Source organism: Eucyclogobius newberryi, unplaced genomic scaffold (genome assembly GCF_026437365.1).
Source record: "Eucyclogobius newberryi isolate DKJ021-1_F unplaced genomic scaffold, fEucNew1.0.hap1 SCAF_5, whole genome shotgun sequence".
NCBI lineage: Eukaryota > Metazoa > Chordata > Actinopteri > Gobiiformes > Gobiidae > Eucyclogobius > Eucyclogobius newberryi.
Window position 1 is genome coordinate 7,241,654 of NW_027316167.1, and position 13,743 is coordinate 7,255,396.

The following is a 13,743-nucleotide window of genomic DNA, read 5'->3' on the forward strand; positions in this document are numbered from 1 at the left end:
ATTTCATTGTATAATAACTGTAAAAAATAAAGGTTTCTACTTCGCGGATTTTGCCTATCGCGGGTTCTTCTCGGAACGTAACCCCCGCGATAAACGAGGGTTCACAGTATTGCACATGAGTATAACAGTAATGCACAGGAGTATAATAGTATTGCACAGGAGTATAACAGTATTGCACATGATTATAATAGTATGGTACATGAGTATAGCAGTATTGCACATGAATGACAGTATTGCACATGAGTTTAGCCATATTGCACATGAGTATGACAGTATTGCACATGATTCTGAAGCTGAGTTGTAAAGTCTGAGAGCAGCAGAAGGAAAGACCTGTGAAACCTCTTCTCACACAGCGAGAGCGGTTGCTAGGTAACTGTTATGGAATTACCTCTACCTATGTCACATCGGCTGCTCATGTTCAACCAGGAAGTACAAATATAAATGTCATGAAAATGATCAAACTCATATGTACTTAACAATCTAACTCTAGCACATACTTCAGTACATTTTTTACAGTGGCTACATTCTCAGGTACAGAGCAGGTACTTTATACTCCAATGTATATTTGAACTGGACTGAAAAGTAGAAATAACTTTGACTTCCTGCCTCAGTTTTAAGTAAACACAAAAAAAATCAAATGTGAAATAAATTTACATTTCACTCTAGTACATTATGAAAGAGGTTCTTCAAAACTTACTTAATTGCCGGTAGATTTTTTAATGGGCTACTTTTTCATTCTTAATGTGCATGTTTCTGTACTACTTAAAATGTAGTGCTTTTTCCACCCCGATGTTAAGACTAAAAATGTCAAATTATCTTCTCATCTGAGAAGGTGAAGTAATGAAGCCTGCGTAAATTCAGCCTGGAAGACCTAACTCCATCCATCTACGTCAAGTCCACCATGGAAGGACCCCTCTCCCCAGCGCCATCATTGCACTCAAGCGGGCGCCCGCCTGTCCGTCTGTGAGAGTCAGATCCCTCCTTCACCATGGACTCTCCCAGGTTTATGCACTTATCCCAAAGAGGTCATGCAGTTTTTCCTGGCCAAAGAAGGAGGGTGAAAGGTCAGGGGGCGGTCTGCACCATGGCCCTCGCACCTGCTCCTCATCCCCAATCAACACTCCCAGTGACTCCTCCCCGCTCCCAATCAGCACCCAGGCGGTCGCATTTAAGCCCTCAGGCAGATGGCTCGGCCGCTCAAACCGTACTGCGACTGATATTATGTCAGAGTTCAAATCAGATGACCCTCCGTGTTCCTCTCACGGGGGCTCCGGGTCCTCCCGCGGCCCTCCGGCTTCGGAAGAGCGCATCCACCTGACCCGGTGGAAGAGCTGAGCGTCTCGCCGCGTTCTCTCATCACAGGACTCGTCACTTTCGCTCGAAACGCTTCCCATCCACCAGCCGTGCGCCCCGCGGCACCTACCAGGAAATCATCAGCCGCTCCGCGCACGCTGCGGTGGCGCGGCGCCTCTCCTCCGCATCGAGCGTCGGGACGTCTCCTTCACGCGGCTCCTCCCGCGCCACAGCGTCTCTCCACCGGATCACGCTGACACCGGGTCCAGCTTCATCGCGCAGCAGCTCCAGAACACGCTCCTCTCCACGTCAGGCTCCAACACGCGGCAGCGCTCTGTCCTCGACTCCAAGGGGCCTGTCCCAGGCCCGCCGCTGGCCATACGGGGCCCCCAGGCCGAACTCCCAGCGATGTCCCCAGTCGAAATTAAGTATTTTTTTTAATTGTCTTCATCTCGTGAATATTGCTTGAATCACAATCTTAAGCAAGATTTCAAGGTTCTCAACTACGGTGTCTCCAACAATCAAACTTTTCGTCTTTTCATTCCTAACATTCTTGCCCCGCCCTCTCACCTCACGCACGCTGCTCCTCCGTGGAACAGATCGAGGCAGCTCCATGCATTGTACATATCGTGCCATTCATTCCTTTTAGGGCTTTTATTCAGCTCGGTCCAATCTCATTCATCGGAAAAGGTATCCGCTCCTCAGCTTTCCCAAACACTCTGTGGGTTTATTAATAAATAAATATATAATCAAACAACAAAATAAATTAAAAGGCGCTGCATGTCTCAGACTCATATTCACGAGAAATGGGTCATGTGCCCAGTCCGCAGGCACACTACAATCCCCCGGTCCAAAAGACAACCGTTACGTCGCATCACGTACTATATATTCACGTTTAAAATATCCCACGTTACACCATGGGCGCATGACGGCGCGGCCAGCTATGTACAATCTTCCCAAATTTCAGGGCAGCTTCCATTCTGGAGCACCTTTCTATAGCCCGAAAGTACGGTAATTCTAGTCATGCTACATTCACCGTTGCAAAGCGATCAGCGCAAGCGCTGCACAAAAAGGCCCGCGATTCAATTCAAACTGCCTGTCAAGCCGGCATGCGCGTATCAGACTGTTCCTTACTGTCCCTCTCCCCGGAATCTGCCCGCTCCGGGCCCCTCTGGTTGTTTTCATGGGCCAAATCGGTTCCTCCAAGGCCATCTTACTTCAGAGTTCATTCCACACTGCGCGACCTGGCTAGCTTCGCCTCTCCCCTCTCGACTCATCTGTTTGGCGATTGCGTTGGCCCCACCTCACTTCCGGTCCCGCCTCCTCCACGAGCGGAACGGTTTTAAATTTTTCCATGACAAATCATTCCGTCTCCAACTCCCGGCGCTTTTACACGGTCTCTCCGCCTCCTCCGGTTTAGGGGGTATTAAAACTCTATTTTAATCTAAGGCCTGCCGTCTACCGGCACTCTCAGCCCACGTTCTGCTGTCTACCGGCACTCAGCCCACGTTCTGCCGTCTACCGGCACTCTCAGCCCACGTTCTGCCGTCTACCGGCACTCTCAGCCCACGTTCTGCCGTCTACCGGCGCTCTCAGCCCACGTTCTGCCGCCTGACGGCGCTTCCAGGTCTACGCTCTGCTGCCTGCTGGCGCTTCCAGGTCTACGCTCTGCCGCCTGCCGGCGCTTTCAGGTCTACGCTCTGCCGCCTGCCGGCGCTTTCAGGTCTACGCTCTGCCGCCTGCCGGCGCTTTCAGGTCTACGGTCTGCCGCCTGCTGGCGCTTTCAGGTCTACGCTCTGCCGCCTGCTGGCGCTTTCAGGTCTACGCTCTGCCGCCTACCGGCACTGTCGGTCCACGTTCTCCCGTCTACCCCGGCTCTTCCCCGGCGCACTGCGTGCACGCTTCGCCGTTTTCCCCGGCGCACTGCCCGCGCGCTTCGCCAGCCTGCCCCGGCGCACTGCCCGCACGCTTCGCCGCCTGCCCGGCGCACTGCGTGAACGCTCCGCCGTCTGCCCCGGCGCACTGCGTGAACGCTCCGCCGTCTGCCCCGGCGCACTGCGTGCGGGCTCCGCCGTCTGCTCCGGCGCCGGCGCACTGCGTGCGGGCTCCGCCGTCTGCTCCGGCGCACTGCGTGCGGGCTCCGCCGTCTGCTCCGGCGCACTGCGTGCACGCTTCGCCGTCTGCTCCGGCGCACTGCATGCGGGCTCCGCCGTCTGCTCCGGCGCACTGCGTGCACGCTTCGCCGTCTGCTCCGGCGCACTGCGTGCACGCTTCGCCGTCTGCCCGGCGCCCTGCGCGGGCCCAACTGTGTGCACGCTCCGCCGTCTGCCCCGGCGCTCTGCGCGTGCGCAACTGTGTGCACGCTCCGCCGTCTGCCCCGGCGCTCAGCGTGTGCGCAACTGCGTGCACGCTCCGCCGTCTGCCCCGGCGCACTGCGTGCATGCTCTGCCGTTCTGCCGGCGCTTTCAGGTCTACATTCTGCCGTTCTTTCCAGGTCTACGTTCTGCCGTTCTGCCGGCGCTTCCAGGTCTACGTTCTGCCGTTCCGCCGGCGCTTTCAGGTCTATGTTCTGCCGTTCCGCCGGCGCTTCCAGGTCTACGTTCTGCCGTTCCGTCGGCGCTTTCAGGTCTATGTTCTGCCGTTCCGCCGGCGCTTTCAGGTCTACGTTCTGCCGTTCTGCCGGCGCTTCCAGGTCTACGTTCTGCCGTTCCGCCGGCGCTTTCAGGTCTATGTTCTGCCGTTCCGCCGGCGCTTTCAGGTCTACGTTCTGCCGTCTGCCGGCGCTATCCCGTCCACGCTCCGCCGTCTGCCGGCGCTATCCCGTCCACGCTCCGCCGTCTGCCGGCGCTATCCCGTCCACGCTCCGCCGTCTGCCGGCGCTATCCCGTCCACGCTCCGCCGTCTGCCGGCGCTATCCCGTCCACGCTCAGCTGTCTGCCGACACCTCCACTCTCTGTCATCTGCCGCCTCCTTTGTTTTTGGGGGGAATCAGAATTCTATTATAATTTAACTTTCAAGGTAAAGCCCCTGCATCATCACAGCACGCACACGTGGCTCTCAGGGCATTGGTTAAATTCCCAATCGGGTCAAACCACGGCGCACTTCATTCCCCGCTGTTCCTAACTCCAGAGGCAGCCCATGACAGCAGCCCCCTGGTTTCGGAAATACCCGAAGGTAACATCGATCCCATGCAATCCGTCGTCTCACCGGGCACCGTTTAGAATAGGAGCCGCTACATCCGCGGCCACTCAGGGCATATCCTCCACAGCCCTCTAACAACTCGGGCGACAGTCCCTTTCGCCCATGCCCGTACGTTCGTCCCTACCTGCCTCCAATCTTGGTGGCTCAACGCTCCTCGCATCTCTAGTAAGTCTTGTCTCGCAACAAATACTGGTGGTGGTTCATATTTCCTCATTACCTGTTCCTTAGTCGCATCCTCTAGCTCTCCCCGTGTCTACGTCATTTATTATCTACTCCCAGGTGCTTCATATTCCTGTCCTCGGTCCTTCACCACATCTCCGTGAATAGAGGCCTCAATTTCAGACGCTTTGAGTTTTCAGGGCTTCGCCCCCTACTCTCCCCGTCACTACGCATCCGCCCCTCTCGGGCCACCACGTGATCAATGGCGGCCTCGTGGCCTGACCAGTCTACTCTATATTAAGTATCTGCTGTCATGTTCTGAGTATCCGTAATAACCTTGGCACACAGCTGCTCAGACCCTGGGTTTTTGGGGGGAGACATCTAATACAAATAGATCATGGAGTGCCCATGATTGCAACGTCTTCCGCCGGGGTCTGAGCGCCAAATAACTCGCGAATAAAGCTTGCTAAACAGTCCATTCTCGTGGTCTCTTTGTCTCTCCAGGGTGAAATAATAATGTACCGCAGTAAATCACAGTAGAGAGCTCCACCGAATATCAAATATAATATGTTTACAGCTAAAACATGATGACAAACAGCAACAACAAACAACAGAAATGTGTTTACTGCGGTTTGTACTTAAAGTAAATATATGATACGTATAATATTTACTGAGTGGAGCTGTGTCTGTGGTTATGCCAGTGTAATGTGAGTGTTGTGATAAACAGCTCAAACGAGGCTACAAACAATAGCCCTGTAACAATTTGTCAACAAAAACATTCTAAAGTGCAGTTTCAATGGAGAAATTGGGAAACAACCATAGAACATCATAGAATGTGTCAAATCAATGTGGTTTTGGCAAATGAAAACAACTCAAATACAGTAAGTGATAACAGAGCTTTTTTTTTTTTTTACAACTGTACTTTATATGTATTTATTTGTATGTGAGATTAAGATAGACTATAAAAGTTAAAATCCAGATTTCTTTTAGGTTTTACTGTGCAAATACTGACAGAAATAATGATTCTAAAATAGTTTTTCATTTCATATACATGTACCGTATTTTCCAGACTATAAGTCGCACCGGAGTATAAGTCGCAGCCAAAAAATGCATAATAGAGAAGAAAAAACATAAGTCGCACTGGAGTATGAAATGCGGTTACAAGTGTGAAAATAACAAATAATATCACATAAGTCGCGCCGGAGTATAAATAAAAGTATATAAGTATAAATAGAAGTATAAGTTGCACCCCGGCCAAAACTATGAAAAAAGGAGCGACATATAGTCTGGAAAATACGGTATATTACATACGTTACCACAAAATATAACAGAGACAATGAAATTATACTTTTATCCCTTCTGTTTTTGTAGAAAAGTAAACTATCTGTCATTTCTACCCTGAAAATTCACATCCATGTATCACCAATCACCACGTGCCGTCCGCCTCACTCCGGCTCAGTGCGCACACTCACCCCCCCACCCTCCTGTTGTTTCCAAGAGGCCGCCTCCCATCAAACCTCGTGCATGAGCACGCAACAGCCTCGCTGCCACACGTGCGTTTGTTTATTAGCACGACGGATCGAATCATCTCTCGTCTCCACAGATTTCCGTCTCTTCTGAGTCTTTCTCTGTGGTCATTTTGTCCTGTGCACTGAAGGAACTCGCTAAACACACACCAGCATATCAACCACACACCAGCATATCAACCACACATGCGCAGCCAGGGAAACGTGCTGCTATGCTGGGGATGAGCCAGAACAAGTCTGCAGGTGTGCTGTAGGACGCAGGGAATGATTGACATGTGGGAGAACAACTCGGGCTGTCCACGCCACGAGGAAATGAGACTGAGATTGGGCCCAAAAATCCTCTTTTATTCCTTTCAAGTCTAAGACATACAACTACAGTGGGTGGAGGTAATGTAACACTCTGGATACCAACCGCCATAAAACACAGAAGAAGAAGAAGAAGAAGAAGAGTCAGCACTGCGCAGAAGAGTATAGCGTAAAACACATACTTTGAAGACGTACAACTACAGTAGGTGGAGGTAATGTAGCACTCTGGATACCAACCGCCATAAAACACCAAAGAAGAACGTCGTGCTGAGCATTTCCAACACCGACGAGGGAGCCAAAATAGTAGTCTTACTCAAATGTGTGCGAGGAGTGGTTTTTGGATTATGTGCTCAGAAAAGGTTGCGCCGGGACAATTTAGAAACTTTCAAACGTAACTTCATATTTGCAGTGTCTAATGATAAGCCGCTGCCAGATGCTCTTTGTTCAGAACGCGCACTTGAACCTCTGGAGGAGTTACAGAATTTCTATTTTACAGAATTGTACAATTAAACGAGCGAGCGTTAATTAGCACAGGTCATTCGGGCTGAACCCATTACAGTCTGGCTTTGCCGTGAAACATAATTAAAATAAGAGCACTTCGACTTCCTCACCAGGCTCGGAATAAATGATGATTCTCTTTGATTTGTCACAGAGCCTGGTTCAAAATGAGCTTTGTTTTACGAGCGGTGAGTGTGCCCGGATATCGCCGCGGGAGACTGCCATTAAAAACACAAGAGCTGGAACGCGGCGAATACTGGGAACAATTACGCTGGCACTTTTGACATAATTTGTAATCCATCTTCCGCTGATGAAAGAGCAGACACGGGCTCGTTCTTTTATCTGGGGCGCTGGTTCTTTTTCTCTCGCTTTTTTATTGGCATCCGGCCGCCGTGATGGACGGTGGGGAGCCGCCAGCCACGTTCCACTGTCCCTGCGCAAACTTTTTAACTTGTTTACATGATATTTGCATAGAGCCCAACTTCCAGCGCTTACTCCGTCAAAAACAAGGATGTCACAATATAGAATTTAGTCTAAAAGTACATTGTTTGAGGAGGGATGGGCAGTGTGGATGTTACAGTATCGGCTGATATTATAAAACGGCCAATCACACAACCAGTTATTTTATATCCCAGAAAAACACATGATTTTAATTTCATTTACTTGTTTATATTTATTTATTTTTGTAATTGTCATTATCTATAAGTGAAGAGTTATTTTTTTTAAATAAATGCGTTGGTTATTGTCTAAAGCAGCAACTCAAATATCGTTTATCATGTCGGCTCAAAAAATTTAATAATTCATGTCGGACCGTTCCTCAGAGTGAGCAGTTTTATGAAATCAAAGTTCCTGAAGTTAAAAAGGGGCTGTACCTGATTGTTATTGTTTTGAAATGTGAAAAAAAGAGCAACTACATTTTAAACTTTAACTTTACTGCTGCACATATATCGCTCACTTACTTAATGCTTTCCCAGGATCCCAAATATTCACTATGATGAGTTTATAAGCACAGAACAAGTCCCGGTTAAGCTAACATTAGCATGCTAACATTAGCATGCTAACAGCGCACTTCTTGCTTCTCAGAGAATAAAATACAAACAGATACTTTTACAATACATCTGTTATGGGGCAAAACTTTATGACAACAATTGGCTAAATGAACTAGTTTTGTTTTTCATGTTTCAAAAGTGAGAATCAGGTACGGCCCCTTTAATGTGAAAAAACAACAAAACAACAAAAAGCTGTACAGTTAGGTTTACTTTATTGTAATATAGAGTGACTTAAAATGATATAATTTTGCTTCTAAAATCATCTCCATTATTGGTGATAATAGATTTGATAAACAGTGACCTGAGTAATCATGATTATTATTATCCCGAACTGTCAAATTATATAAAATAAATAGATTTTAAAACCACTCTTTTGGTGCAGAAACAATTTTTTTAAGCTTTTCATTTCGTTTCATTTCATCAATGTTCAGGCTTGTTTTACTATTTAAATACCATGTTCATGTGTTTTTATTGATTTAGTGTCATGTTCACTGTATTGTGTTTTTTAGGTGTTTTTAACGTTCTAAATTACTTTTGTACGAATTGTGTCTATAAATAAAATGTGATTGATTGATTGATTGATTGATTGATTGATTGATTTGGAAAGTGATGAACACTTTTCCAAGCGTCATACACTATTATTTTAGATATTTTGAATGTATATTTCTTCTAAATTGCACATAAAATGATTCATTTGACTAAATGACACACAATGAAACACTTTCCAGCCACAATAATATGCACAAGACGACTGTGATATTCTTTATAATATCTGACTCATAAGTGTTCATTTGAATACAACTTTAGCTTGAGTCTTATTGCTCAATTGTCAATTCAGATTTAGCAATATCGGTTCTACTTTATAATAAATACAATTAAATTATATTAATAATCATGAACAAGCTTTATTCAAGAATGATTCAGGCTTAGAAAAGAATGAATTAGGGTTTGGAGTGATGAGTTAAGCTTTATTATTAATACCACGTCTGAAACATTCTTCATAAAGTTTTTGTTCATTATGAATTTAGTCCTTGTTCATGCTTTATTAAGGTGAAATAACATGTCGTTACAGAAACAGCTTCACCCTTGACGTCTCTATAAAGATAAATATATTTCCTTTCTAGTCGTGATGCGAGCGAGCCTCTAACGCTCACGTGGCGGTCCAGCACAGCGCGTCGCCGCCACATTCCCCGTCCTTTAAACGTCCTCGGGCGGGGTCAGAATATCTTGAAGCCCTTGAGCAGCGTGAGCGTGGCGGCCCGGCGCTTGCTCTGCGCTCTGGACGCCTTCACCGTGACCAGCTTGGCGGTGGCCGGCGCCGGCAGCTCTTTCAAACACGGGGCGGCGAAGGCGGCGGGCGCGGCGGCGGCCAGCGTCAGGAGGCTCTTGTCCTCGCTGATGTAAACCAGGCGGCCCCGCTGCCCGTCCCGCCGCGCCCTCCTCACCGCCTCGTGGAAGATCTGCCGGACGTCCTGGAAGCCCATGCACGCCGAGATCTCGTAGAACAGGCAGCCGAACCGCGACGCCAGCTCCTCCCCGTCCGATCGGCCCACCTGCCTGGAAGAGAACTTTATTTATTACGTATTCGGACTGATTGTTCCTGAAAGCAGTAAGGGCCCCTGTAATGTAGTTGCCTGACCCGCCAGCCCCGCCCACATTCTGTTCGAATGCGTAAGGGTCTGGAATCGGAGTCAAAGCCAATGAAATTGTCGGTAATCCATTTACCTGTCCAATCCCAGTCGGAGCTTTTAACGCGTCACACTGAGATACGGAAGTAGCGCTTTCCGCCCCTGTTCCAAAACATTCGAGATGGCGGACCCGTGACCCGGCTCGTGACCCGGCCTGTGACCCGGCCCGTGACCCGGCCCGTGACCCGGCTCGTGACCCGGCTCGTGACCCGGCTCGTGACCCGGCTCGTGACCCAGAGTTTACTTCTGCTCTCGCTTTGGTTTGAACGATCAGGAAAGTCCGCTCTACTCGCCGTGATGAACGTGCGTTAGATGCGGTTATACAAAGGGCGTCATCGCGATTCAGGAGACATTTTCTGCGTTCAGGACGGATAACGCGGAACACGCCTTGTTGACACGGGCTACGTAATATCCGGTTAAGCGTGTGGCGTTGTTTGCGTCACTTCTGGGTTTATGTGATTGGTTCTGTCTCTGCTCTAAACTCCGCCCTAGAAATTGAACCTCAGCGGTCGAGCCCCAGAGCCACACACAGTTTTGATAAGTAGTTTGTCAAAACGTGTTGGGAACGGCTGGTCAGGCAAGTAATGTAGCTGTCCATTACATAGCCTTACTACAACAATAAAGGAAAGCACAAGTCAATGTTTTAAATGATTTATTGAGTTTAATTTTGTGTAACTGATCAGTGTAACAAAATTGAAATATGAACTTACCTCATGTATATTTTAAAACAGTTAACCTCCTATTTCCCCACAATGTTCTGCCCCGGAACCTTCTTAAGGTGCTCCGGCTCCCTGGGGACTCTTTTGGCCGGCGCACCTAAAATGGCGGACACGTGAGGTAACATACATGTTCTCTTTTGTTGCAGGTAGCCTCACAAACTAAAGTCAATAAATCCTTTAAAACATTGACTTGAGGTTTCCTTTATTCATGTTTTAAACCTATGTGATGGACAGCTACATTACAGACCCCAAAACATCACAGGGAATCATCTAAAGAGTTGAATCGGGCGACTTGAGCTTGACCGCCACAGTTTTACTGATAGTGTTGCGAGCGAAACGAAGCTAGCGCAAATTAGCAACAGCGGTTTCCTGTTTATTGAGGCACCGCACTCCAAACATTCCAGAGCAAAATGCATCTAAAATAAGCCAAAGACAATAAATTACAGATGATTAGATAAGAGAAGTGAAACAAATACAGTGCAATAAATACTGAAGTAGATTCTTGTTTACGCTAGCTTTAGCCACGGCACCACCAACTTCCAAATGTCCTTTGAATGAAATGCAGAGATCGGCTTTATGCTTAAAAAGTATAATAATTTCGATTTTTATTTATTAACATCACGTGTAATGTTCAGGTGACGTCAGCTTCTGTAGCAGACCCGTAAGCAATATTTTAAAAAATGGGTCTCGCTACAACACTATTCTGTTACTGAAGCATTTATTGCAGTTCAGACAATAAACCGATTAAAAAAAAATACTATTAATATTATTGTATTGAGCTTATACATACTAAAGGACTGCTTGTGTTCTGGGGGCCCCAAGCAATTGCCTGTCCTGCCCATTGGCTAGCAGTGCCCCTGTCTGTTAGGAAATGCACCTTCTATGCTTTTTATCTCTTAAGCTAGTGAATCAGAACTACGTAACTAAAATAATAGTATTGTCCATATTTTAGGTTGATGGAAGAAAAGATCCTAAGAAAATCCAGACTCCTCATTGAAAGACCCCGGTCGATTCAGGATTCAGGCTGAGCTAAGTGCGCTAACTGCTAACACTGTGTACCTTTTGAGAACAAATGCATATAACTCTCTATCTACCGTGTTAAGTGTAAAATAGCTCATACTTATAGATCGCAATTAGAAACGTGTAGATAAAAAGAGGTGAACATCAAAGCGCTGTAGCAGATAAAATGTCCTGACGTGCATTTTGCTCACGCTGCGCCAATGCCGCCGGGCGGTCGCGGCTCGCCATACATCTTTAATGCGTCCTCTCGCTGCAGCAGATGGGGCTGAAATATCTGGCTTTCACTAGCAACGTTCAAATTTTACAATATTGACATTTTCACCGTTTGCATGCGCGTCTTCCAGGCTAAATATTACGACGACGCCGTGTTTTTAAGTATTTTGCCGTAGCGTCGCCGTAGGTTCAGAGTTCTGCCGTTTATTGACCAGCTTAAAGAGCAGGGCGCGCGACAGAGCGCTCCCCCTGTTCAGGATGCACTGCCACTGGTGATCCCCGGGGTTTTTTAAAGCTACAATGGCAGACAGAGCCGTTAGCTAGCATGCGCCTCTTTTGTAGGATCGCTCCCCGTGGGCCTGAACAGTCACACGCTCAGGCTGCGAATTAATTCTCGTAGAGCTCGGAGTCAAATTATATGGAAACGGGAATGACATTATTGTTAGGGCACAGTTTGAGACAATAGTATTTCATGGTTTTTCAATTTGCTCGACATAACCTTTTGTCAAGTTGCCGTGAGGAGACTGAAATATTCAATTGGCAAAGTCTGCGTGGTATTTCAAACATGAATCGCTGACGTACTTTTTGAAGTAAAGAGCTGTAAAAGGAGAAACCTTTTTGTTACGTTGCAGCCTTATTCCAAAGTTCATTCAATTGATTATTTGCCTGAAAATTCTACAAGAAAAACCCCATAATGACAAAGTGAAAAGGGTAGTTTGAATTCTTCGCTAATTTATGACAAATTAAAAACACAAAAAAGCAAGTCTTTGCTCAATACTTTGTTGAAGCACCTTTGGCTCTAATTACAGCCTCAAATCTTTTATTTAGTCTAATGCTACGAGCTTTTGGACAGTTTCTCTCATTCTTCTGCAGAACCTCACAAACCCCATATGTTTGGATGGAGAGTGTCGGTTCACTGCCATTTTCAGATCTCCAGAGATGTTCAGTTGGGTTCAAGTGCGGCCTCTGGGCCACTCAGGGACATTCACAGAGTTGTCCTGTGGCCTCTCCTTTGTTCTCCTGGCTGTGTGCAGGGGGTCGTTGTTGAAGATGAAGCTTGGCCCAGTCTGAGGTCCAGAGCCTCTGGAGCAGGTGTTCATCCAGGACGTCTCTGTGACTGCTGCATTCCTCTTGATCCGGACTACTCTCCCAGTTCAAGAAAAACCTCCCACATCATAATGCTGCCACCACCACGCTTCACTGTAGAGATGGTCCTGACCATGTGATGAGCGCTGCCTGTTTCCTCCAGACGCTTCTATTCAAGCCAAAGACTTCCATCTTTGTTCTATCAGACCAAAGATCTTTGTTTCTCATGGTGTGAGAGTCCTTCAGGAACTCCAGGCGGTCAGACCGTCATGTGCCTTTTAATGAGGAGTGGTTTCCCTCTGGCTACTCTACTTCACAGGTCTGATTGGAGATAGGGGGTAGGTGAAAACAGGATGAAAGCATGAATCAATCGAAGTACACCTTTGAGTAAGCTAATGATGAGGAAACACCGTTATAAATTGGCTAAAACATAGCACATTTCCCCTTCTAAAACACGTATTCCTTTGGCTCCTCATATCTCAAGGACAAGATGCTGATTTGTTTCCACATTTATCCAGTGATGAAGGCCACGCAACATTACCACAGTATTCAATGTGGTTAAAACTGAATTGAATATGTTCTTGTAACTTTAAATTGTGCATGAGCTTTTTTTTTTCCCTTACAAAACATTCAGCTCAGCAAAAAACGAACTCTAATCACCACCATCGTACATTAATTAAATGAGTCTTGCGTTGTAAAAGAGCGGTCAAGGACACCCACCTGTAGCGCTCCATGTCCAGCTTGTTCCCGAGCAGAACGATGGGCACGTGGCTCTTGAATGTTTTATTGTGCACAGACAGAGTGTCCAGGTATTTGTGGCAGACCTTGAAGCTGTCCTGATTGTCAATACTGTAGACGACAATGAACGCACTGGCCCAGGACAGGTACCGCTCTGTGTTCACCGGACCGTCCTGGAATCACACCATGAAATATTTATACATGTTTTTTAATGGAACTGAAGGAGGGAAGATGGATTGTCTGTGCC

At 47.2% G+C, this 13,743-nt stretch overlaps 1 protein-coding gene across 1 annotated transcript in view; it reads right to left on the reverse strand.

Moving 5' to 3' along the window:
- Nucleotides 1-8,265: 8,265 nt before the first annotated feature.
- rasl12 (RAS-like, family 12) overlaps nucleotides 8,266-13,743 on the reverse strand; it is a 12,911-nt gene continuing 7,433 nt past the window's right edge. Inside the window, exons 4-5 of the mRNA XM_072465115.1 lie at nucleotides 13,479-13,669; nucleotides 8,266-9,589 (exon numbers count right to left, since the gene is read on the reverse strand). Coding sequence (XP_072321216.1) covers nucleotides 9,250-9,589; nucleotides 13,479-13,669 — 531 coding nt within the window. The 3' untranslated portion in view covers nucleotides 8,266-9,249. The remainder of the gene's footprint in view (nucleotides 9,590-13,478; nucleotides 13,670-13,743) is intronic.